The sequence below is a fragment of the Branchiostoma lanceolatum genome, chromosome 2, assembly GCF_035083965.1.
Source record: "Branchiostoma lanceolatum isolate klBraLanc5 chromosome 2, klBraLanc5.hap2, whole genome shotgun sequence".
In the NCBI taxonomy this organism is placed as follows: domain Eukaryota; kingdom Metazoa; phylum Chordata; class Leptocardii; order Amphioxiformes; family Branchiostomatidae; genus Branchiostoma; species Branchiostoma lanceolatum.
Window position 1 is genome coordinate 15,388,164 of NC_089723.1, and position 27,876 is coordinate 15,416,039.

At 39.0% G+C, this 27,876-nt stretch overlaps 1 protein-coding gene across 1 annotated transcript in view; it reads right to left on the minus strand.

The window, feature by feature from the left end:
• The window catches only part of LOC136427571 (lysosomal aspartic protease-like), a 30,207-nt gene extending 4,515 nt beyond the window's left edge, over positions 1-25,692 (minus strand). The window contains exons 1-11 of the mRNA XM_066416533.1: positions 25,637-25,692; positions 24,146-24,176; positions 22,645-22,675; positions 21,144-21,174; positions 7,473-7,565; positions 6,620-6,770; positions 5,542-5,665; positions 4,805-4,923; positions 1,537-1,736; positions 860-982; positions 86-230 (exon numbers count right to left, since the gene is read on the minus strand). Of these exons, the coding sequence (XP_066272630.1) occupies positions 86-230; positions 860-982; positions 1,537-1,736; positions 4,805-4,923; positions 5,542-5,665; positions 6,620-6,770; positions 7,473-7,528 (918 nt within the window). The 5' untranslated portion in view covers positions 7,529-7,565; positions 21,144-21,174; positions 22,645-22,675; positions 24,146-24,176; positions 25,637-25,692. The remainder of the gene's footprint in view (positions 1-85; positions 231-859; positions 983-1,536; positions 1,737-4,804; positions 4,924-5,541; positions 5,666-6,619; positions 6,771-7,472; positions 7,566-21,143; positions 21,175-22,644; positions 22,676-24,145; positions 24,177-25,636) is intronic.
• Positions 25,693-27,876: the final 2,184 nt, after the last annotated feature.

Below are 27,876 nucleotides of genomic sequence, written 5' to 3' on the forward strand. Positions count from 1 at the left end.
CCCAGGCTAAGTGTAGGAGCCCCGGTAGAAAAAGGATGGTACCCAGGCTAATTCACACCCGTGACTATGCAATACGGAAACCAACCTCTCCTCCTACGACAGGTGTGCCTCCTAGTGCCTTGTTTATCGCAGTCACTTCATCAACGGGACCCGCTATCAGTGAGGTACCGGTGTCAGCAATAGCTTGGCAGCCACCCTTACAAAAACTGTTTCCACCTACTAAGCTCACGCTAATATAAAGAAATGAAACAAAAAAAGCTATTAAGGAAACATAGGCGACGCATGGTTAACAATACGCAATATGCATACGTTACATATACATATATATAGTTACATAAATATTCAGATTTTTCTTATTCAACATGAAGTCAAATTTACATCTAATATGCTTAGTGTCACTGCTTTGTAAAAACATTTTGGTATCAATGGGCTGCCAAACATTTTGTAACAGAGCCTTTCAATATTTCAAATCAAAATTCAACATAATGCTTCTGTTCATACGTTATCGCAAAGTATGTGGTTCTCAGTTGAAACAAAAACGTTCATGCCTATCAACAACAAAAATGATCCAACATGCATGTATGCGGTTCCCTCTTGCCAGAAACACACACAAATATATTTCAAACATCAATAAAAGACAGCCCATGTCTGCGCTCAAAGCAGCAAGTTGCACAAAATTGTGCCTTACACATACAAATCAACAAAGGGCTTGTAATACTATAATAAATGCATCCGCCCCCGAGGTGTCGCCAAAAAAGTCTTAGTTCAAGCATCTTGTGACAAAATAATATCTAACCGACCTTTCCTAAATTATTCCAGTCATAAATCTTTAGTGCCCTTTACAATAAACACAACTTACCCATCCATGGTGAATTGCCAATACCCCTTCCTGGTAACAGGTAGATATGTGAACTCGCCTTCGTAGTGATTCGGGTCTGAACCTCCCAAGATGATCTCGCCTCCCACTTCTGCGGTTGGATCCCTTTTGAAACAAAACAAAGAAACCACTTTAGAGTATCAAATATAAGCAATATCAACTGTGCAATGTATTAATCCACAATCTGGACTCATCACATACATCTGTAGGTCAAAGCATTTCGTTACCTCAGAGAAGGTTTTATTAGGGCTACTGTTTTTGTTGTAACCTATAACTCAAGATCCTTTTGATTGATTTGTAGAAATGTTAGTATGTGTGTTTTTGTTTGGTATATGGATTGTTACTTTTTTCAATGTGCAAGAAAACATGCGATGAAATCAGCAATTTGTATGGACAAAACTCACCAACAGTTCATTAGACGCAACCATTTTCAGTAGAGACATTATATTACAATTTTGCGAACGGCCATGGCATGGCCACGAAAACAAGAACAGCGTGTTCTAGTTGAAGCATCTCGAAGACGGCTTGTATTCTGAATGCACAACCTATGTTAGCTGGAATGTTGGACTTCGACAGTGTTATAACAGGTTAATAGCTGAATACACACCCCACCCCCCACACCCCCCACCCCCCACACAAAGAGAAAGGTTTTGTCTGACCTGTTCAAGTAGAAACTGAATACAGGTGCCTTTACTAGCTTTTGCTTCACCATGTTGTCGAAGACTGGTGTGACGCCATCCACAGCGATGTTGCTGTACCCCATACCGAGTATACCGTCGAACTTTGCCGCCACGAACGCCACGCCAGGTTCCGACATAGCCTCTGCAAACGTTTGGTCTACCACGCTTAAGCCCGCGACCTGCGTTGCAAAGAAATGTTTATCCATTGATAAAAAGGGACAAAATGCAACAGATGCATTTCTTTTAAAATATAGCGCTACAATATCTAGGTCAACTAGAGTTCCACGAACACATATCTTCGCCGAATAATTAGGGGATTATACCAATAGTCAAGAGACTTGAAGTTTGGTGGCTGTGTTCAGTTATTCCCGTTAAGGATATTTTGACAAAATGTCACTGCAGATCAAGAGCAAGCTGCTAGGGGGCCCAAAGCTACAACAATTCTACTTACATCACAAGCTTCCTGACACCAAAGGATCAAGACCATAGCACGTTCAGTTCTGCTGAAGTACCAGGGTCACATACCAGGGGCCCAAAATCGACCCTGACCTTCGTCTTCCCAATACCTGCCCACATACATGTAGTCATACTCGTACCAAGTATCGTCATAATCCATCCATTCTTGAGTTATGCTGACTACAAAAATCCGGGACCACAAACATCGCACACAACCACAGACGTTAACGGCGATGCTGAGACCGTGTCAGATGATGATCACTTTGAGGGGTTTTTCAAACCAGAGTGACAGTGAAAGTGAGAGTGACCAGCAGACAAAGTATCGCACTATTAAAGATCAAACAGACTCTCTAGTCCTGCGTACTGATGAACGTTACCCCCCTGCTCGCACAATAGGATAGTCCGTGTACTTTGCCCCTCTCCTGTCTCCTGTGCACCTCACGTTGGTAACATAATTTACCGGGCTCGTTAGTCCTGACTCCTGCTGGACACAACAAACCAGTGCCTCAAAAACGCGTGTGGTAGCTGAAACATCGATTCTTTAAATGATTCCCTTAGCCATCAGATCATTGGTGGAGGAATCTCTAATTTCTTCCATGGTCACCCAAGACGTGTTGCCAATTAGCAAGGAAGGACAATTTCTCGGTAACGGCAGTTCCCCTCCCGGGCGGTAGGTAGCGATGATAGGGTGGGAGGAATTCCGAACTTTGACCTCGTATGAAGACTAAATTGGAAGACAAGTTCGTTGTTGCGTTCTTTAGGTGGCTGAATGAAGTAGTGTTTCCCTATCAGGTACGACGTCAGGACCATCTGGTTGACGATAGTCCCTCACAGGGCCTGACCTTTCCTGTGTTTGTTGATTTAGCTCCGTCCCAGCGGGAGAGTAGTTTGGACGGTGGTAGTGAGATCACCAGAGAGCATCAATCTAATTTACACAGGCCTGCTGACAAGCAGGTGTTGTCCTTGAATATAGGTCAACAAAAGGTACTTAAACGCAATCATAAACAAGCCTATTTCACCACTTAATTAGACACTGATTACAATTTCTTACGTCTATATTTGTTAATCATTACCTCAATAACCTACCTGTCCAAAGCAATGCAAATTCATCAAACCCTACCCGAGTTATTCACCTCCAAAGGTAACATCAAAAAAGCCCACTGCAGTTCTAAGCAAGCCACTAGGGGTTCTAAACTTACATCAGTTACTACCTGCCCCAAGAGCTGTACACCACTTAAAAATCATTACCATAGCACTTGCATGAAATTTGACTACAAGCTTTTGGCGGATTGATAAACTTTCCTCATTTATTATGCAAATTATCGTCTTATTTGCATGACAAGTATTCAATTTTGTAAAGCATCACCGAAACTATCCACATGCCATAGATTATGATAATCCGTCAATCCCTGCTGAAGTTATTCGTCTCCAAAGGTATTAACAAAAACGCCAACTGCAGTTCCAAACGAGCAGCTAGGGGGCCATAATTCACACCACTCACCTGCCGTCCCAGAAGCTATATACTACCTAAAAATCATGAACCTGACGCCTCCAGAAAATTTGGCCTCAAACGTTGAAGCTCCGCTGCAGTACCTCATATACCCGCTAGGAGGCCCATTATCGAACTTGACCTTCCTCTTTGACATTCCTAACTATCCACTAAATATCATGCACAACCGTCAACAGCTCCTCGAGTTATGCTGGCGACATACAAACTCTCACACACACAAAGCCTGCTGCAGTACTGTAGGAAAGCGCCAGATGAATCATTTTTAGCCTTGACCTCCGTTTTCACAATCTCTTCCTACCTACCAAAAATCATTGAGATTCATCAACGTTTCCGTCACTTTTTTTGCCTACATACAAACACAGAAAAATTAAAAGTCCGCTGCAGTACTGTTGGAAAACGCCAGGTAAACGATTTTTGAACTTGACCTTCCTTTGCACAACCACTACACACCTACTAAATATCATGAAGATCTATTGAAGGTTTCCCGAGTTATGCTCTTGACATACATACAGACCCACACAACATCCGGCTCAACCGAAAACATAATCTACTCCGAGTTCCTCGGCGTAGATAATAAGTGGCCTAAATGAAGCAAACTGTGTCGTGATCTTATGCGAAATAGGCAAAAGAAAAGAAATTATTAAGCTCGAAAAGACAAAAATTGATATGAATTTGGGGTAAAACCCAAAATGTATGCTGCTTCAAAAGCTTTCGAAGTTAGGAATCTTAGTACAAAATGATACTGACAGGCAATTCTACATTTTTTTTAATACGAAATGTTGGATGTCAATTCTAAGCTTGAAACATGTCATGGCGATAGCCAAGTACGATTTAAATAGAAATCCTTACAGAATGGAAATCATTTTCCAAATACAACACGATTGGGATTATTTTCCCAGCAAATGTATACAGAAACTGTGATTTATCAATTATCATATCGTCTGCATTATAATTGCATTAGTTAAACAAAAGGAACGAACCGTTTGCTTAAGCATCCCTATTCCTATGCACTCAAGTAGAATAGCACGAGTAGATCTGATAAATTATATCATCTACGATAAAATCTAGTGTTCTGATCGGTAGATTTGGGCAAATCGAAATTGTTCAGTAGAAGTTTGTTTAAAATGAAAAGGAATAAAGCCTTAGAATAACGAAAAGGAAGCTTAAGTCGGCAATAAAAACAAAAAAAAACAAAAAAAAACGAACGGCATTTCCCAACAGGAACTTGGATATAAAATTATACCGCTTAAGCTTATAAAACAGGATTAATGAGCAACTTACAGTAACAGTATCTTGACTCAAAAATCCAGACAAACTGCCACTGCCATATCGGATTGCGAATTTGGTGCCATCTGCCACATACGAAGAGGACTTTGACGAGTCGTACTTATCATGGAGAACTAGTGAGAGGAAACAAATCATAGCAAAATTAGAATTAAAACTTCACGGCTCCTAATAAGTTGTCGATACAGGCATAGTCAGTATTATCTTACCATCATTAACAACATGACAAATTGTGAAAGTTTATCAAAAATCAACATCTAGGTTGGGAAGTTTTTCATTCTATTTATTACAGATCTGTAACATTATCTAGATATGTTTCTTATACATAGGCATTAGCGCTGTGTTATCTTGAAATTTTTCCTCAATTACTTTCGATAGGACAGTAGATGACGAGAAGTCCCTTTGGCTGTTACAATTGTAACTAAAGCATCATCATCTCATTTCAATATCATAAATATCACTTTACATTTATAGCAAACACATGAAAAAGTCATCAATACTGGTAGCATATTTTTCTCTTGTGATAGACATTCCAGACATAGACATTCTGGATGTTAATATCAAGTCACAATAACAACAATATTCTGATACCAGGATTTTGACAATATCACTACAGCAACTGTTTATGTTTTTAAGTTGCATGAACCACAAGAACAGTATGCTTTGATTTGAATGTAGGTGCCACTATCTCATACAAATCAGATGACCATCGTTTTATAATGATATATACTTACGGCAGGCGATGTTAGTGAAATGACAATTCTTAGACGGCACCCACAGGTTGGACGAGCCGGTGTCAAAGACCACTTTGAATGATTGGGGTGGTGTGCCTATGGAGATCGGGCCAACGTACTGTGCCTATAGTAAAATGTTGAAACAAGCCTTTGGAAAGAAATTCTCTTAAAGGCAACCTCAGCGATATAAGGGCCAAAAAATCGGATTTTGAAAGTCAATTCATTTAGTCATTTCTATACATGATTAGTTCAAACAACACTATCACAATGTATAGCGACGTCCAAGATGCAAACATATGACTTCTTTGTAGTGTGAGGATGTATACTGAAAATCGTCACCGAGGTTTTTGTAGGCTTGCGAAACTAAAGGGGATCATCATATGGCATGTTTCCGCACCGTTAAGATGCTTCAAGTATGAATTAAAACCATGCTGAATGACCAAGGTAGATGTAACAACGTTACATAATCAAGCTTACACCATCTGCAACTTTAAGTTTTTTGAAAACCAACCATATTTCAACTTTCAAATCTAAGTATCAAAGTGTCTAAATGTATCTCTGTTTTCAACTTGAAAATATATTTCTCACAGTAGAATAAGCTTGATAGTTGTGTCTATTTGTTTATAAATGTGGCTTGTAATATTGTACAGAGAGGGGCTTTAATGTACATGTACATGTAGAACTGTACATGTACCAGCCATCTCACATTACCAGTAAAATCATGGTAAGCCAGGGTTGTCATTACTTTATATTCTGTGAAAGGTGTGGCTAACGTCTTTCGATACAACTTCAATTCCTTATCTGCTGTCTGTATATTTAAAAAGTGTATCGAAGAGTATTAGTTGTGTTAGTCACTGTCTTCGCCAGGCCTCCGCCGATGTGAACATCACGGCAGTCTTTGACAGACTGACTTTGGTTGTTAGCGGTACGTTATCCACTTTTATAGGGTGATTTTATAGTACAGGCATGGTCTTAAGCATGAATTTAATGCAGGCGCGTATAAAATATACACGTATTCGCACCCACGATTTTTGATGTTATCATATCATTGATATAATTATAATGAATTTGCACTCACATCCATATAGTTTGAAAGAGGCTCAGGTTGTGGCCCGGATAGTCCATCTCCACCAGTGTTGTTATGGTATTTGCTCTTCGTCAAAACTTTATCTGCAATGCCCATCTCGACAAGCTGACGGCGAATGGTCTTCATCTTTGTTAGCTTGATTCTGTAAAAGAAATTCGGTAATAAAGATATCAATTACTTGATTAAAATGGCTATGATAAACACGTATCTAATAATAGAATAACTAACATCAAAACCTCAAAAAGATCGGAATTTCATGCATTTTTTGTTTTAGATGCAGTAATTAATGCACCTTGACTTTTTTTTGTTTTTATTGATTTCTATTACGAGATATTCCGCATATTTAAGTAGTCTATTCAAAAATTTCAAAATCATCTAGCTGGATCATGGACAATAGAATTTTTCACCCAAATCATATTGCCAAGTGGGTCAGAGTCAAAAGCTAAAGCACCAAATTTCAGATAAATTGTTCCCTTTCAAATTCTGAAGCAAAACTTGCTCCTGCAGTTCCACAAGAACCGTGAGGCGCCCAACCCTATACCACTTATACTTATTACTCTCTGTCCAAACAGCTATCTACCAGTGCCACTAAAACAAATCAGGACAATAGCATGTCCAGAACACGAGATATCAAGTACCGCTGCAGTACCGTAACAACCCGCTAGGGGACCTACTCATCATTTTCATGTCTCATTAAGACCTACTAAATATCAAGACAATCCATCCAATCTTTCTCGAGTTATGCTGGTCATTTACATAGTACATCACATACAAATGCTACCCAAAACATAATCTTCTTGGCAAAGATAAATGTAGCATTTGTTTATAAAGAATCTTGTCTTACCTTTCTAATCCACTCACAAAGGCCGTGAGGGCGAAGAACAGTACAAGATACTTCATGGTGAATGGATTGACGGTTGATGGTGTTCGATAGAACCTAAGGTAGATCCAGACATGAAATAGCGTTCATCAGATGCATTGTTCATACTCTCACCTCTCAAATAAACGTACCGGTACGTTTATTTTTTTTCGCCAATAGTTCCACCCTGTACGTTCTTATTCTAGACGGTACGTTTATTATTTTTTGAAAAATTGAGGCTTTGCAAACCAGGAATCCCTCTAAAATCGTAAGGTAAGGTTTTTCTGCCCATATTTCCCCGGTATTTTTGCTCGTAATTCGCTATTTTTCGGCCTACCGGCGTTGATTTTCTCGCCGCTTTGACGGCCTTGTGAGAAGTATCCTGGCGGCACTCGTAACATATCGGTCGATATCGCTATGACGCTACAAAGTAAACCGGAAAATAAGACGCGACATTGACATTTTAAAATACAATTTTCATATAAATAACTTTGATAGTCTCTGTTTACATCGTAAACCAAAGCACGCTGATCAAAAACGTGTGGAGTAGGGTGCTCGCCTACACGGGGAATAATAATTTCCTGACCACTATATCCGTAGTATCGGCAGCGCGGCGGAAGAATTATTTGTTCGCAGAAGACATGTAACACGTTAAAACAACAGTCGTAACTTAACTTCCCTTGTGATATGTGCTTTGAGGCCACAAAATCTCTAAAACGGCAGAAATATGTCCGATATGATTCGGTAAACAACAGCGCGAAATCGCGAAACATGGCCGCCACTCTCAGGCATGGCGACAGTAAAACTAGCAGCATATTGCGTAGTGCGGATACCGATCTTTAAAATGGTACCGTAAATGCATGGAAATATTATATTTTTTGGGCAACGATAGACACACAGCGCCATATTTATTTTCAGAGGGTTCATTTTTTTAAATAATCGTAAGATTTTCCCAATTTTGGCGGTTCATCGCGGGTTTCTAGTGTCAACACGTAATGGGTAATTTCTTAGTATGTGCGGTCTGTGACGTTGAGCTACTTTTACAGTCGATCTCTGTTCAATATTGTGGGATTTACCGCGGGAACTCGAAATCCGAGCGTCTCACTTTGTTTTCGACGCTATGGAGCAAAAGTTTATAGACATATTTTTTCTGTGGAAGGACTGTGTTCATATTTGTGTTTTTTTTTGTGGTTGATGTCTTTAGAAAATATGATCAGGTACATTTAACTTTTAAAAGTATTCTGATGATTTTTGTTATATGTCACTGATTGTCAGTCATAATAAAATGATATAACAATTTTCTTTGATCACTTGCTTCAAGTTCCAAGTAGAAAAAGCATGTATCATGTACATTTTCACTTGTTGAATTTGAAAGCACCGTGGCCCCCGGTTAGGGGTCATAGCGGGGAACCTATGCCCAATTTTTCAATATTACTATTATATTTTACGAAGAGGCGAGGAAGATCATCATGATTTGAACAAGCTATGGACAGTTATTCTGTTCAATATCTATATACTTAATAGGTATGGCATAATTGACTAAATATAAGTTACCTACCTGCTTATTATCTTATTTCCCTCTGACAGTGACAGTTGTACATGTATGGACACAGTTTACCTAGCCTCGACTGTCGATTTTTGAAATTTTCCGGGGGGTACTTTTATTCCAGGGGGTACTTATATTACATTTTGAAAATTTGTCCGGGGGGTACTTCTATTCCAGGGGGTACTTCTATTTGAGAGGTGAGAGTAATATATTATATCATATATGGACAACCACAGGAGGGGACTGCAGTACTCAGCCAGCCCATCATAAACTCTCATTACAAACTCTGAACTCTAAGTTACGAGTTTAAGCTTAAGACGCGGATCTCATAGGCAATATGCCTCTTATCCGAACACTGTGTTATGTTATGTTATGTATGATAACAACAAGATATTCTCAGCCGCTACTGCAACAAATGGAAATTAACTGTGAACCTAAAGAAAAAGACACTCATCATCTTTAACAGAAGGGACATTCAAGTATTATCAAACTTAAAATTCTGTTTCTTCGACAAAGACCTAGAAGTGGTCTCCTCTTATCGTTATTCAGGTGTGGTCTTTACAGCGGGGCATAACTTCAACACAGCCAGGAAAACTCTCCAAAAGAAAGCTTAAAGAGCGCTGTTCAGTTTAAAAACAACTCTTGAAAACAATTCTTCAGTGCCACTGCAATGTAAGTTATTTGATGCACACGTTAACGTTGGGCCAATATTACTGCATGGTGCTGAAGTATGGGGCAATACTTGTTTAAAACATGGTAATTCCTCACTGGAGCAAGCGCATCTGGAGTTCTGTAATTCCTAGGGGTAAGAAAGAATGCCAGTAACCTCGCCCCAAGGGTCGAACTTGCCAGATTCCCCTTGAAGATCCCGTAGAAGGATAATTTAAAGAGAAGTACCAACAAGTAGTTTACAATATCAAGCATTCCTTGTACAGCAAGACCTACACCGACGTAATGTGACATGTTGGCTTTCCGTATGTAAGATTCTCAAGGAGTCCAGTTTTGGCTACATACTGTTAAACCAAGACCACAATATAGGCAACAGTTCAGTGGGAAATGAAGCATTCAATGACATCGCACACTGCACTGTCACTACAGGACATAAAATCTCTTTGAAATGGCCAAAAATCACTAAAATGGAAGAATTTCTAAATAAACCTGACTCAAATGAGTCAGCCCTTACTCAGATGAGTTAGCTGAGGGCTTGGCTACAAAACCAATCTCTGATGAAATATAAGCCCCAATAGCTCACCTGACCCCCCCCCCCCCTCCCCATGCACTCTCAGTATTGCACTCTCATTAAATGCTTCAAAGTCAAACCCAAAGCTTTTAGATACAACTTGAGGTGCCTAAACGGATTGAGAGCAGTCTCCTTATGCCAGGTTGAGCACCTTTTGGCATTTTCCCCTCTATATTTCACTTTTTGCTCAATGATATGGGGCCTTACCTTAGCCTCAGAACACAGCTAAAGCCCTCCTGACACCTGTCTCAAAAGTACTCCCAGGGGACCATTCCCAGGGGAATGGTCTCCGGGACAGCTTTGAAACTTGCGGTCTTGCCCGACAACTCTTCCCCACATCGCGCGAAGTGATTAACGGCTGTCAATCTTGAAGCATGAAACCTCGGCCAAATGCATGCAAGGCCCCAGGCTTTGAGAATTGACAAATTTCAATCACTTCACATAGTGGGAGAAAGAGTTGCCAAGCACCATACAAAGTTTCAAAGATCTCTGACCTGGAATGGTCCCCTGGGAATACTTTGGGAGGCAGGTGTCAGAGTGCTTTCCTCAGAGCTGTATCAGTGGTCTGAGGCAAACGAAAGGTCCCATATTATTTAAAAAAAAGGGACATTAACAGAAGAAAAAGTTAAAATGCCTCCGCCCCTGAGGCGTCGCCAAAAAGCTGCTAACCCTGGCATAAGGAGATTACTCTTCCACACTTATACCATCTAAAGTTGTATTCAAAAGCTGTCACGATAGACCTAGAAGCATTCAATGACACTGCACACTGCACTGTCACTACAGGACATAAAATCTATTTGAAATGGCCAAAAATCACTAAAATGGAAGAATTTCTAAATAAATCTGACTCAAATGAATCAGCGCTTACTCAGATGAGTTAGCTGAGGGCTAACTCTTGGCTACAAAACCAATTTCTGGGGCAATATAAGCCCCAATGGCTCACCTCAATGATATGGGGCCTTATCACAGCTATAGCCCTCCAAACACCTGTCTCAAAAGTACTCCCAGGGGACCATTCCCAGGGGATGGTCTCCGGGACAGCTTTGAAACTTGCGGTCTTGCCCGACAACTCTTCCCCACATCACGCGAAGTGATTAACGGCTGTCAATCTTGAAGCATGAAACCTCGGCCAAATGCATACACTGGCCACAGGAGCGTAATCAAGCTTCCTATCTTGATACATGGTAATCATGTAAGAAACAGGCTGTCAAAAGTCACCTACCTGAGTTTTAGTCCATGAAAAACATGCATTGGCAGGGCTGCCAGGCCTCTAAAGTTTCAATCTAGAGCATAACTTTAACTTTCTAATCGGCACAACCCCTACGAATCCGGCCTTATTTACAAAAAATTGACCTTTGACCTCGTTCTCCACCTGATAATCACTCAAAACCAGCAAACTTTGTAGACCTACTGACACCGCAAACATGGAAGAAAGTCTGATTTTTCTACTTAATAAGAAGGCCTTCTGCGCCTGCGCCGATTACTGGTGTGTCGCCTTCTTGCTTGACACCATATGCTTCTAGTCTAAGGGGGTACCTCCCCAATTCCGCCATCACAGCTAGATCAGGCATGCATACTTGGGAACATTTAAAGTTTGCTTACAGAAATATAAGTGGATGGCTTCAATTGGGGATAATTTGAAGATCCCCAAATTTCTGACACAGACATCAAGATTTGTTAAAGACTCTGCTTTTTACAGAAATTGCAGCGTCGGCTTGATGGAGAGACTGATTGATTCCGACTCTCAAGCCTTTACTGTGTATTTACTAAGTATTTGTTGTTTGCCTTGAACGTGTCAGCTGAGTTTACGACAATACCCAGATAACAATAATTTGTCACAATCTCTACTAAGTTGTTACTAAACAGGAAATGGCAGTCTTTGGGCTGACGACCTCTTTTGTAAAAACAACTACTTTAGTTTTCTTGCGATTAACATTCAAATTCCATGATTTGCAATAACTTTCTTATTTATGTAAAGATGTTTGCAGACCTCTCTGGGATTCAGAGAGAAGCACTAGATCATCTGCGTATAATAAGCAGGACACTTACTTATCACGTAAGACGGGAGGATTACAAGAATGATCAAAAAACTCATCTGTTAAATCACGTATGAATGAATTAAACAATGTTGGACTCAGGTTACCGCCTTGTCGAACCCCACAGTTAGTTACAAAAGTTTCAGTAAGACCTTGGCGAGTTTAACACAATTTATACTTTTGAAATGTATTTTATAGTAAGTAAGAATTTCTCCCCTATTCCAAGTTTATTCCATTTCTGTAAAAGATCTTCTCTCCAAACCGAATCAAATGCTTTGATAAAATCCACAAAACATGCATAGAGTCGTGCATTTTTGCTTAGATATTTGCTTACTAAAGTAGACAATACGGATAGGTTATCAGCTGTTCTGAATTTCTTTTTAAAATCGGTCTGTTGAGGTTTGAAAGGGCTGCAATGTTCTACACAGTTACCGAGGCGGGAATTCAATATAGATGAGAATAGTTTTCCCAGACAACTAATTATGGATATTCCCCGATAGCTGTCTGGGGGCGAGGTGTCTCCGGATTTATTAATGATATTTATTAATATCAATATGAAAACGTGACCATTCTTTAGGATAATAAACATTTTGTAGACAGGAGTTAAGGCAGTGTAAAGGTTTCTTTATGATACGCTTTCCGCACTTTCGCATTTCGTTTATAACCATGTCTTCACAGCTTGATTTATTCTTTTTTAAGTGAGATATGGTTATGTCCAATTCTTTCTCTGTTATAGAAGAGTCCATTATGGAGCTCTCCATAGCAGGGGATATCTGTGCCTGAAGCGTCTATATTACTGTTCTTGTCTGTTGAATGTTCGTTGAGATTACTAAAGTGTTGCAACCAAGTTTCATCTGAGATCTGGTTGCTTACAGTTGTTTTTCTGGCTTTAGCTTGTTTACAAAATTCAAGAAAGTAGATGGATTACTTTCTCTAAGAGACGACAGCTCATTCATGATTTGCTGATTAAAGTCACGCTTTTTAACCAGTTTTTTGTATTCTTTCTTTTTGTTTTTGTTTTGAAGAACCATCCCCGTTTTTCTGGGTAGTTGGGTAGGTTAATTGTACCCTGAATTTAGATACACGATCTAAACATTTGGTAAATGACGAACAACACGAACCTGTAAAAATGCGCATCCAATTATTGTAGCCTGGTGAGGGGTGGATATCTATCGGGTGTGGCCAACTCGGTTACATGGTTGGCATTGCTTTTATTTGTTTATAGAGGGCATCATGTTTTTGCACACAAAAATCTAGATAACGTTTACATGCATAATTTAGCCAGAATCAAAAGTATTCCATTTAGTATAGACCTTTGAACCTTTTAAAAAATCTGTAACGGTGTACTTGGACCATTACCACACTAGACTTGCCTATCATAACAAAAGTGGATTCGCCCAAAAAAACTGGATTTGCTCGCTTAAGATAGCAGGTAAAAATATTGATGGAAAGCCACTGATGGCACAGATTATACTTTACAACAGAATGAATGGTTATACTTTTTTGACAAAATTGGATCATGCGTTAAGGTTCAAAGTAACGAGTTTTTGCACAGTTTTGTTGTGATATCATGTTACTCTTTTTCTATAGTCCACAGCAGAATTAGGAACCGACCCCAATTGACCATGTTCCTCACTTGGAATCATCTATAGCAGGTAACACATGATACAAGCAATGAATTGAAAGAGCAGACTGCGCAAAACAACCATTTTCCCGGGGGTGCCTGTTTTATGTACTGCGAGACGGCGATACTAGAAAAGTGGCGTTTATTGATAATCAGACCCAAAAATAGAAATAGAAACTGCAATAACATCCTAGAATGGAAAAATCGGCACTTATGAATTGCAACAAAAGAAATGGAAACAATACAAAATCTGTTCTAGAGCGTTAACAATTACATTATTCTATAGATTATTTCTATTGTTAGTCATTATATAAGATTAGATTGGTTCTCTATATTTGTCAACTATAAGCAGTGGCACAACTCTCATGTGCGTAAGTTTCCATATACTGCACCAGTTATTGTCGCGCAATAAAGTTCTTCTTCTTCTATGTTTCAAACTTCATAAATACAGCAAAACTACCATCGGCTGCTACAGATGCATACTACGTGTAGACTCAATGATTCTTATGTCACATCAAAACAGATTTGGTGATTGTCCCGAGATCTAACACTATTTTTCTTCGTTTCCCAATGCGTGGTCCTATTTTGGCAACGACAATGAAAAGATGACCTTATCCTCAATGGCAACAAGCAAGGAATGTGAGCTATCACTATCCCGAGACTTCTACTTATTGCATACTACGTTGCAATAATAATGTCATCGTAAAAATTTATAAATGTTTCCCATTTACAGGTAACACCTGATACTAATTTAAAGCGGACAGCGCGAAATAATACTTTTCTGGGAGAGTTATGAAAATAAATACTTTAGTTTAGTTTAAAATGGCGATACTCGAGAAGCCAGTATGTCATCAGAAAGGGGACTATCTTAGTTCCCATCAACCGGCGGGGTAAAACAATACAAATCTGGCTTTATCATCAAAGGCTATTACACGGAATGTCAGCTAGCTACGTACAGAGACATATAAATAACGATTTTATGAGACTCAGTAGAAATAATTTCGCACACCTAATATAATCCTCAAAATGTTGTGACATTCTTACCACCCTTGTTGTATTGTTAAAACATGCGATCTTTTTTCTAATAGAAGAACCGCCTAGCCTGACTATGTCATGCTCCTAGCGGCCGGCCCGTCATTGAGCTTAGCCAGTGAGAGCTTGTGTAAACACAGGCTAAAGAACCACCAAACTGCCTCCAAAAATACTCAATAACAAAATCAAAGACATTGACAAATGTAACAATTGTCCTAGTTAATATGCCGTGTCATCCGAAACTCCAAATACACTAAATATATTGACTTTCAGCATTGACAAAGTGGCTAGTATTGCAGGCGAAGAATATGATATGTTAAGCCTTGGTTGAAACCCTGACAACAATGGGAAACATTTCTGTGTCATCAGAAAGAGGGCGGGGCGTACTAACGACCAAAGCAAAATTGTAAAGAACAAGGCTTTTGTATTCGAGGACAAAAAAGAATCGACATTGATGGAATGTACAAAAGGCAAGCATATGAATCCATCACTTATTAACTACAGAAATATAGCGCGAAAATTTAAATCCAACCATTTTCATGACACTTCAAACCATATCTGGTTATCGTCACGAGATCTCGAGATCTAGCCTCTACCAGTCCTCGCGGATGGCTGGGAAAACAGTAGAAATTGGCCAAATAGAGTGAATAGTATGCTAAGGAAGTCGGCCACGGAAAGAGCCTGCAATTGAAACCCTGGCAAATATTCTCCCTATAGCCGGCGTAGTTAGTCTAGTAGAGACTAACGAGATCAAACAATGGCCTGTTTTTTTTGTTGCTAACGGGCGGCCTTTTTAGGCAAAAAAAGCTGGCCTTACTTCAAAGAGCATAACAACCGGGGTCTCAGAAATTGGGCGGGGCTTGCTGATAGCCAGAAGCAAAATCGTTTAATAACCTGAATTGTAATTGTATTGTAGGACAGAGAAATCAGCATTTATATGATCGATAAGTACATAATTTCCACACTTATTTTAACAAATACAAAATATAGCGTAAAAAACAACCGTCCACAGTTACAAAATGTAAATTAAATCTACATCCATTCATTCCCACGACACTTTAAATCATATCTGGTGATCGTCAAGAAATCGAACAACGGCCTGTTTTTTTGTGCCTAACGGGCGGCCTTTTTTGTGAAAAAAACGATATAAAAGTTTGCCTTATTGTCAACGAGCATAAGAAAAAGGTGCTAGGTCCATGTAGTACCGTCCTAAGACATATAACAGCTGTATGATACGTTGACATACTTTCGTACACATTATTTCTCAATATGTTATGAAATGTTTCCCACCCTGTTGCACCGTAAGCCTGGTGCTCTTTTTGATTTTGATTTTATCAGTACCACAGTCAAACTGCCTTTAAAAAATGCTCACTATCAAGTGCAACAGATATCCTACAAATGTAGTTAATCCATGGCCAAATATAAATCACAGATTGCTGATAAACTACAGATATCATTAAATACACCAAAGATATCGAATTGCTTTGGACATTGACGTGACGGTTTAAAAAAAGCGGTAGTAATATGATAAGGCAACAATAAACACAAATGCTTGTATATTGGCAAAAATTGGAAACATTGAGTACATACTGATAAGTCCACACCTGATAGTTTACGAAGATGTCGTGCTTTCTTCCCCGAACACTAATGTCGAAAGAGACCGTGAGAACTGCGCATGCGCTTTAAAAGTTATTATACCTGCGTGAGGGATGGGTAATTTGCAGGTTTTGTACAATCCGCTAGAGGGGGTGGTGTAGTGTGTTCTATGATTTTTATAGGGTATTTTGTCGTTTACGAAAAAGAATCCGGATAAAGTTTTCATGCACAAGTACGTCATAGTTAATTCTTGCCCATCAAGTAAGTAGGCATTTGGACTGGTGAAAGAAATATGTAACTTTGTAATTCGACCTTTAACACACTAGACGTATCCGTATAATAACGAGAGTGGTTTCGTCCTCAAACTAGATTTGCTCGCTTAACACCAGGGTAAAATATCGCAATTCATAGAAAACAATGAATTATACAAATCATACTGTACAACTGAATTTATGATTCATATCTGTCGACAGAATTAGAATATTCATTATGTTCCAAAACAAAGTTACGAGCTTTTTCAAAATTTCAAAAGTCAAGTCACAATATATTCATTCTGTTTTCATAGTCCACAGCATAGATGAGAACCGTCCCTGATCTCGACAATGTTCCAACTTTTGAACATCATGATAGAAATTTAGAAATCAAAAGAACAGATCTTGGAAACATCTTTTTCCGGAGGAACTTATTAGATGCAAATAGAAATCGGAGTATTCTGTTATGTTTTCTCTTTAGAATTTTAAGCGACTGACAATAGGTGGGGTCTCAAAGGCGTCATCAGAAATGGGGCGGGACTTACTGATAGCCAGAAGCAACATTGTTGAGAACCTGTATTCTAATTGAATTGCAGGACAGAGAAATCAGAATTTATGTAATTGATACATAATTGCATAATTGCAGCCCTTTTTTCAGACTTAAAAAAATATAGCGCAAACAAACAACCGTCCGCAGTCATAAAGTGTAAATCAGATGTACACACAACGATTCCAACGACACTCGAAACCATATCTGGTGATCGTCACGAGAAAAAAAAAATGGCGCCTGTTTGTTGGTTGTTTTTCCTAACGCGCGGCCTTTTTTGTGCAAAAACGATTAAAAGTTGGCCGTATCCTCAAAGAGCATAAGAAAGAGGTGCTAGATGTTACTATCCCGAGACCTACAACAATTGCATTGAATATTGACACTCTTTCGAATACCTAAATCCTCAAATTCTTATAAAATGTTTCCTACCCTGTTGCACAGTAAGGCTAGTGTTCTTTTTAACAGTACCACAGTCGATGCAAACTGTCTTCAAAAGCTCGCTGTCAAGTCCAAGAAATATCTTACAAATGGGCATTTAGGTGGAAATCACAGTTTCCTTATCAAACTAAAGATGTCATCAAGTACACTCAAGATATCGAATTGCTTTAGACATCGACGGTTGAAAAAAGCGGCAGTAAGGCAACATGATACATAATGCTTGCATCTTGGCTAAAACTTTCAATTGCTAATAATAGGATATATTAAGAACACAACGTTAACTCTTCACCTGACAGTTTATGAAAATATCGTGCTTTCTTCCCCGAAGCTACGGACGAAAGAGACTGTGAGAACTGCGTATGCGCTTTAAAAGTTATTATACCTGCGCGAGGGATGGGTAATTTTCAGGTTGTGTACACTCCGCTAGGGGGGTGGTATTGTGAGTTTTATATTTTATGTAGGGTATTTTGACGTTTTAGAAAAAGCATCTGGATAAAGTTTTCATACACAAGCACGTTTCAACTATTCCTTGCCCATCATGTAGGCATCTGGACTGGTGAAAGAAATATGTAACTTTGTATTTGGACCTTTAACACACTAGAAGTATACCCAATGATTGGAGTGGTTTCACCCTCACACTAGATTTGTTCGCTTAACATGAGATGAAAATATCGCAATTCATAGAAAGCAAATAAACAACACAATTGATACTGTGCAACAAAGTTGATAGTTTATAACTGTGGACAGAAATGGAAGATCTATTCTGACCAAAAACCAAAGTAACGAGCTTCTCTACAATATCCTATGTTATGTCACAATATCTTCTTTCTGTTGTTATAGTCCACAGCATACGGGGACCGTCTCGTCTCGACCATATTCGAATTTTTGGACATCGTGATGAAAATATCACAAAAGAAAAACTATTCTTTACGACGATGTTTGCATAGTTATGCTTTCTCTATATAAAATTGACTGACATGAGGCGCGGTCTCAGATGCGTCATCAGAAATGGGGCGGGACTTACCGATAGCAAGAAGCAAAATTGTTGAGAACATGTATTCTACTTGAATGGTAGGGAAGAGAAATCGAAATTTATATAATTGATAAGTACTTGATTTCATCACTTATTTTTAAGACTACAGAGATAAAGGGCAGAAAACCACCGTCCACATTCACAAAGTGTAAATCAGATGTACACCCTACCATTCCCACGACACTCGAAACCATATCTGCTGATCGTCACGAGATCGAACAATGGCCTGTTTTTTTCATAACGGGTGGCCACTTTTGGCACAAAAACGATAAATAAGTTGGCCTTATTCTCAAAGAGCATAAGAAAGAGGTGCTAAATATTATCATCCCGAGTCCTACAAAAATTGCTTGATATTTTGGCATTCTTTTGAACATTTAAATCCTCAAACTGTTATGAAACGTTCCCCGCCATGTTGCACATGTACAGTAAGCTTGGTACTCTTTTTAGCAGTACGACAGAGGATGCAAACTGTCTTCAAAATTTTAACTGCCAAGCGCAACGGATATCTTACAAATGTAGTTCATCCAGGTGGAAATAACAGTTTCCTAATAAAAGACATCATAAAAAACACCAAGGATATCGAACTCCCTAGACATCAACGGTCCAAAAAGTTACAGTAAGGCAACATGATACATAAATGCATGCATCAAAGCTAAAACTCTGGTAATAATAGGAAATATGGAAAAACAACATTAACTCCTTACCTGACAGTTGACAAGATGTCGTGCTTTCTTCCTAAGAACCAAGGACGAAAGAGACCGTGAGAACAGCGCATGCGCTTTAAAAGTTATTATACCTGCACGAGGGATGGGTAATTTTCAGGTCTTGTACATTCCGCTAGAGGGGTGGTATTGTGTGTCCAATGTTTTTTGTAGGGAATTTTGACGTTTTAAATAATGAATCTGGATAAAGTTTTCATGCACAGGCTCGTAATAACCAATCCTTGCCTGTCATGAAGGTATCTGGACTGGTAAAACAAATATGTAACTCTGCATTTTGACCTCTAGCACACAAGAAGTATACCTAATGATTTATTTATTTATTTATTTATTTCACTTCTCCAAAACTGGAAAGCATGGCGGAACAGGTGTACCCCCGCAGGGGTCACCTTTTCAAGGCCGCCATGTCGATTTTTGATTGGAGTGGTTTCACCCACAAACTAGATTTTTTCGTTTAACCTGAGATGAAAATATCGCAATTCACAGAAAGCAATAAACGACACAAATAGTGCTGTAAAACAAAGATAATAGTTTATAACTGTCGACAGAATTGGAAGATGCATTATGTCCCAAACCAAAGTTATGACCTTCTCTTAAGTTATGTCACAATATCTTCTTTCTGTTTTTATAGTCCACAGCATGCTGGGACCGTTTCGTTTCGCATTTCGGCCATATTCTAATTTTTGAACAGCGTAATACAAATTTACTAATCCAAAAATCACATCGGAGAAACATTATTTTCCCTATGAACATATCAAATGCAAAGAAAAACCGGACTATTCTGTACGACGATGTTTGCACAGTTATGTTTTCTCTATGCCATGAGGCGCGGTCACAGATACGTCATCAGAAATGGGGCGGGACTTACTGAGAGCCAGAAGCAAACTTGTTGAGAACCTGACAGTGTATTCTACTTGCATTGTAGGGCATGGAAATCGGCATTTTTATAATTGATAAGTACATAGTTTCATCACTTAATTTTCAGACTACAAAGATAAAGGGCATAAAATCACCGTCCGCAGTCACAAAGTGTAAATCAGATGTACACGCAACCATTCCCACGGCACTCGAAACCATATCTGGTGATCGTCACGAGATCGAACAATGGCCTGTTTTTTTTTTTTCATAACGAGTGGCAAGTTTGGGCACAAAAACGATAAAAAAGTTGGCCTTATTCTCAAAGAGTTTAAGAAAGAGGTTCTAGATATTACCATTCCGAGACCTACAAATATTGCATGATATTTTGGCATTCTTTCGAACATTTAAATCCTCAAACTGTTATGAAACGTTTCCCGCCATGTTGAACATGTACAGTAAGCTTGGTACTCTTTTTAATAGTACAACAAAGGATGCAAACTGTCTTCAATTTTTTCACTGCCAAGTGCAACGGATGTCTTACAAATGTAGTTTATCCATGTGGAAATCACAGTTTCCTAATAAAAGACATCATAAAAAACACCAAGGATATCGAACTCCCTAGACATCAACGGTCCAAAAAGTTACAGTAAGGCAACATGATACATATAAATGTATGCATCATAGCTAAAACTCTGGTAATAATAGGAAATATGGAAAAACAACGTTAACTCCTTACCTGAGAGTTGACAAGATGTCGTGCTTTCTTCCTAAGAACCAAGGACGAAAGAGACCGTGAGAACAGCGCATGCGCTTTAAAAGTTATTATACCTGCATGAGGGATGGGTAATTTTCAGGTCTTGTACGTTCCGCTAGAGGGGTGGTATTGTGTGTCCAATGTTTTTTGTAGGGAATTTTGACGTTTTAGAAAATGAATCTGGATAAAGTTTTCATGCACAAGCTCGTAATAACCAATCCTTGCCTGTCATGAAGGTATCTGGACTGGTAAAACAAATATGTAACTCTGCATTTGGACCTCTAACACACAAGAAGTATACCTAATGATTGGAGTGGTTTCACCCACAAACTAGATTTGCTCGTTTAACCTGAGATGAAAATATCGCAATTCATAGAAAGCAATAAACGACACAAATAGTGCTGTACAACTAAGATAATAGTTTATAACTGTCGACAGAATTGGAAAATGCATTATGTCCCAAACCAAAGTTATGACCTTCTCTTAAGTTATGTCACAATATCTTCTTTCTGTTTTTATAGTCCACAGCATGCTGGGACCGTCTCGTTTCGCAATTCGGCCATATTCTAATTTTTGAACATCGTAATACAAATTTACTAATCCAAAAATCACATCGGAGAAACATTATTTTCCCGAGGAACATAATTTTTATCAAATGCAGAGAAAAACCGGACTATTCTATACGACGATACTTGCACAGTTATGTTTTCTCTATGTCATTAGGCGCGGTCGCAGATACGTCATCAGAAATGGGGCGGGACTTACTGAGTGGCAGAAGCAAACTTGTTGAGACTGTGTATTCTACTTGCATTGTAGGGCATGGAAATCGGCATTTTTATAATTGATAAGTACATAGTTTCATCACTTAATTTTCAGACTACAAAGATAAAGGGCAGAAAATCACCGTCCGCAGTCACAAAGTATAAATCAGATGTACACGCAACCATTCCCACGGCACTCGAAACCATATCTGGTGATCGTCACGAGATCGAACAATGGCCTGTTTTTTTTTTTTCATAACGAGTGGCAAGTTTGGGCACAAAAACGATAAAAAAGTTGGCCTTATTCTCAAAGAGCATAAGAAAGAGGTTCTAGATATTACCATTCCGAGACCTACAAATATTGCATGATATTTTGACATTCTTTCGAACATTTAAATCCTCAAACTGTTATGAAACGTTCCCCGCCCTGTTGCACATGTACAGTAAGCCTGGTACTCTTTTTAGCAGTACGACAGAGGATGCAAACTGTCTTCAAAATTTTAACTGCCAAGTGCAACGGATATCTTACAAATGTAGTTCATCCAGGTGGAAATAACAGTTTCCTAATAAAAGACATCATAAAAAACACCAAGGATATCGAACTCCTTAGACATCAACGGTCCAAAAAGTTACAGTAAGGCAACATGATACATAAATGCATGCATCATAGCTAAAACTCTGGTAATAATAGGAAATATGGAAAAACAACGTTAACTCCTTACCTGAGAGTTGACAAGATGTCGTGCTTTCTTCCTAAGAACCAAGGACGAAAGAGACCGTGAGAACAGCGCATGCGCTTTAAAAGTTATTATACCTGCATGAGGGATGGGTAATTTTCAGGTCTTGTACGTTCCGCTAGAGGGGTGGTATTGTGTGTCCAATGTTTTTTGTAGGGAATTTTGACGTTTTAGAAAATGAATCTGGATAAAGTTTTCATGCACAAGCTCGTAATAACCAATCCTTGCCTGTCATGAAGGTATCTGGACTGGTAAAACAAATATGTAACTCTGCATTTGGACCTCTAACACACAAGAAGTATACCTAATGATTGGAGTGGTTTCACCCACAAACTAGATTTGCTCGTTTAACCTGAGATGAAAATATCGCAATTCATAGAAAGCAATAAACGACACAAATAGTGCTGTACAACTAAGATAATAGTTTATAACTGTCGACAGAATTGGAAAATGCATTATGTCCCAAACCAAAGTTATGACCTTCTCTTAAGTTATGTCACAATATCTTCTTTCTGTTTTTATAGTCCACAGCATGCTGGGACCGTCTCGTTTCGCAATTCGGCCATATTCTAATTTTTGAACATCGTAATACAAATTTACTAATCCAAAAATCACATCGGAGAAACATTATTTTCCCGAGGAACATAATTTTTATCAAATGCAGAGAAAAACCGGACTATTCTATACGACGATACTTGCACAGTTATGTTTTCTCTATGTCATTAGGCGCGGTCGCAGATACGTCATCAGAAATGGGGCGGGACTTACTGAGTGGCAGAAGCAAACTTGTTGAGACTGTGTATTCTACTTGCATTGTAGGGCATGGAAATCGGCATTTTTATAATTGATAAGTACATAGTTTCATCACTTAATTTTCAGACTACAAAGATAAAGGGCAGAAAATCACCGTCCGCAGTCACAAAGTATAAATCAGATGTACACGCAACCATTCCCACGGCACTCGAAACCATATCTGGTGATCGTCACGAGATCGAACAATGGCCTGTTTTTTTTTTTTCATAACGAGTGGCAAGTTTGGGCACAAAAACGATAAAAAAGTTGGCCTTATTCTCAAAGAGCATAAGAAAGAGGTTCTAGATATTACCATTCCGAGACCTACAAATATTGCATGATATTTTGACATTCTTTCGAACATTTAAATCCTCAAACTGTTATGAAACGTTCCCCGCCCTGTTGCACATGTACAGTAAGCCTGGTACTCTTTTTAGCAGTACGACAGAGGATGCAAACTGTCTTCAAAATTTTAACTGCCAAGTGCAACGGATATCTTACAAATGTAGTTCATCCAGGTGGAAATAACAGTTTCCTAATAAAAGACATCATAAAAAACACCAAGGATATCGAACTCCTTAGACATCAACGGTCCAAAAAGTTACAGTAAGGCAACATGATACATAAATGCATGCATCATAGCTAAAACTCTGGTAATAATAGGAAATATGGAAAAACAACGTTAACTCCTTACCTGAGAGTTGACAAGATGTCGTGCTTTCTTCCTAAGAACCAAGGACGAAAGAGACCGTGAGAACAGCGCATGCGCTTTAAAAGTTATTATACCTGCATGAGGGATGGGTAATTTTCAGGTCTTGTACATTCCGCTAGAGGGGTGGTATTGTGTGTCCAATGTTTTTTGTAGGGAATTTTGACGTTTTAAAAAATGAATCTGGATAAAGTTTTCATGCACAAGCTCGTAATAACCAATCCTTGCCTGTCATGAAGGTATCTGGACTGGTAAAACAAATATGTAACTCTGCATTTGGACCTCTAACACACAAGAAGTATACCTAATGATTGGAGTGGTTTCACCCACAAACTAGATTTGCTCGTTTAACCTGAGATGAAAATATCGCAATTCATAGAAAGCAATAAACGACACAAATAATGCTGTACAACAAATTGAATAGTTTATAACTGTCGACAGAATTGGAAGACGCATTATGTCCCAAACCAAAGTTATGACCTTCTCTAAGTTATGTCATAATATCTTCTCTCTGTTTTTATAGTCCACAGCATGCTGGGACCGTCTCGTTTCGGCCATATTCTAATTTTTGAACATCGTAATACAAATTTACTAATCCAAAAACCTGATCGGAGAAACATTATTTTCCCGAGCAACATATCAAATGCAAAGAAAAACCGGACTATTCTGTACGACGATGTTTGCAGAGTTATGTTTTCTCTATGCCATGAGGCGCGGTCACAGAAACGTCATCAGAAATGGGGCGGGACTTACTGAGAGCCAGAAGCAAACTTGTTGAGAACCTGACTGTGTATTCTACTTGCATTGTAGGGCAAAGAAATCGGCATTTGTATAATTGATAAGTACATAGTTTCATCACTTAATTTTCAGACTACAAAGGTATAGGGCAGAAAACCACCGTCCACAGTCACAAAGTGTAAATCAGATGTACACGCAACCATTTCCACGGCACTCCAAACCATATCTGGTGATCATCACGAGATCGAACAATGGCCTGTTTTTTTTTTCATAACGAGTGGCAAGTTTTGGCACAAAAACGATAAAAAAGTTGGCCTTATTCTCAAAGAGCATAAGAAAGAGGTGCAAGATATTACCATCCCGAGTCCTACAACATTTGCATGATATTTTGGCATTCTTTCGAACATTTAAATCCTCAAACTGTTATGAAACGTTTCCCGCCATGTTGCACATGTACAGTAAGCTTGGTACTCTTTTTGATAGTACGACAGAGGATGCAAACTGCCTTTAATTTTTTTACTGCCAAGTGCAGCGGATATCTTACAAATGTAGTTCATCCATGTGGAAATCACAGATTCCTAATCAAAGACATCATAAAAAACACCAAGGATATCGAACTGCTTTAAACATCGACGGTTTAAAAAGTGGCAGTAAAGCAACATGATACATAAATGCTTGCATCTTGGCTAAAATTGCGGTAAAATAAGAAATATTGAGTACACAACATTAACTCCTTACCTGACAGTTAACGAAGATGTCGTGCTTTCTTCTTCGGATCCAGGGACGAAAGAGACCGTGAGAACTGCGCATCTGAAGTTATTTTACCTGCGCGATGGATGGGTAATTTTCAGGTTGTGTACACTCCGCTCGTGGGGTCGTGTTGTGTTTTCTGTGTTTTATGTAGGGTATTTTGTTGTTTTTTAAAAGGAAACTTGATAAAGTTTTCATGCACAAGCACGTTATAACTAATTTTGCCTACCATGCAGGTATCTGGAATGATGAAAAAAATATGTAACTCTGTATTTGGACCTTTGACATACTAGAAGCATCCTTGATAATAAAAGTGGTTTCGCCCTCAAACTAGCTGGCTCGCTGAACATCAGGTGAAAATATCGCAATTCATAGAAAGCAACAAATAACAAAAATCATACTGTAAGACAGAATTAATTGTTCATAACTGTCGTCAGAATTAAAACATTCATTATGTCCTACATATTTCTTCACAATTTTCTACGTTTTGTCACAATATCTTTATATACATCTCGAATTACTATTGTTATAGTCCACAGCAGAAGTGGGAGCCATCCCTAATCTCGATTATGTTCCAATTTTTGAAGGAACTTTTAAACAATTTTTGTTACTGAAACGACAGAAAATCTTGCTCTATTGTCACATGTCAAAGATAACAAGGGATGTCAGCTTTTACCATGCAGAGACCCATAACGATTGCTCTATACTTAGAAATCCTTTTGTTTACCTAATTTGTCTAAATGTTATGAGTTGGTATTAAAGATCGGCCAATAATGCACACTTGAAGGAATTATTGGATTTGAACTTCGTAACAATGTCAGTGTCAATTTAAATTGGCTAGGATAACCCGCTTTTCTCGAGGTGTTAACGGTGACATAACGCCCGACCGTGGCTTCATCACTCATCACTGGGTGGTTCATGCGGTGGTTATAAATCACAGGCCAGGCGTTATGGTACCGTTAACACCTTGGAGCAAAAATTATATCTACAAGTTCTGCGAGACGCCAAGAGCCTTCCGCATAGTTAAGCAACTTCCTACCGAGATTTTTCGCAGAGACTGTTAGAATTTTTGCGGAACACCCCCTGCGGTTTGTGCAGAAATATGTCGCTTTTCATAGAGAACTTTATTGCGCGACAATTGTACACGGTACAATGTATGGCAACGAATAAATATAATACAAAATAGAGGAAGATACTAAAATTTATCGTAATTACTAATGCAGTAAGGGCTTTCATAAGCCTTTGATATGATGTTAAAGTACAGACAAGTAGGGTAATCATTTGTTTCGGTATTTTTCTAATGACAGCGGTTTGCAGCTCTGTTACGCCCCATGACGACATTGCTTGATGCAATTCAAAGAAGAGCCATAAGACTTATAAATCTCCCACAAGATGAGTTGGACAGAAACCAGATTCAGCCCCTGGGACAACGTAGAAACGTGGGGGCCCTCACTCTCCTGCATCGCATGTACAACAACAACGCTCCTTCACCACTCATCAGCCTACTCCCGGGACCGTACGTACATCGACGTGAAACCCGCTTGTCAAGATCACAACACTTCAACACTCTGGAACCCGTCAAGTCGTCCACAACGTCACACAGAAGAACCTTCCTCCCAGCCACCGTTAAACTCTGGAACTCTCTGCCACAGGACATTGTGACTCTTAAGGACAAATGCAAATTTAAGACTTGTATTAATCGCCACCTTAGTGTCCCTCGCCAGCGCCCTACTATATAGTTACGGGTCAGCTGCTAAGCTAAGGCATGGTGCTAAGCATAGAAAAAAAAATATTCCGACAAAAAAACATATGGCGACTCTGTGACATCACAATTCAAGATGGCGGCACCCAACAAGCCAACGGATCCAACACAGATTTTGCTACGCAAACTTGTAAAAAAAAATCCCTACCAACCGACCCTATTTTTTATAAGAACGTTCCCAGGACTAGAGCACGATATTTATTTTCCTAGGCCTGGAATATTAGTGTTTGGGGACTACGCTAACCTCATGTTATGGTGTTATGACCGAAAACAATGGTGGGGCTTCTTGGAAGCGAAAGCTGGCCGGCGTCTAGTTGACAAAGCAAGACGTAAGTGCAGGGTTACCTGCACTGTTGTCAAGTGGAACTAATGCCAAAGCACAGTCACTTCAAGGTAGTCATCCACCACAGAAAGTTACTAATATCACACAATCTGTCACTCGGAAGAAGAGACGTAGCTCAATGTC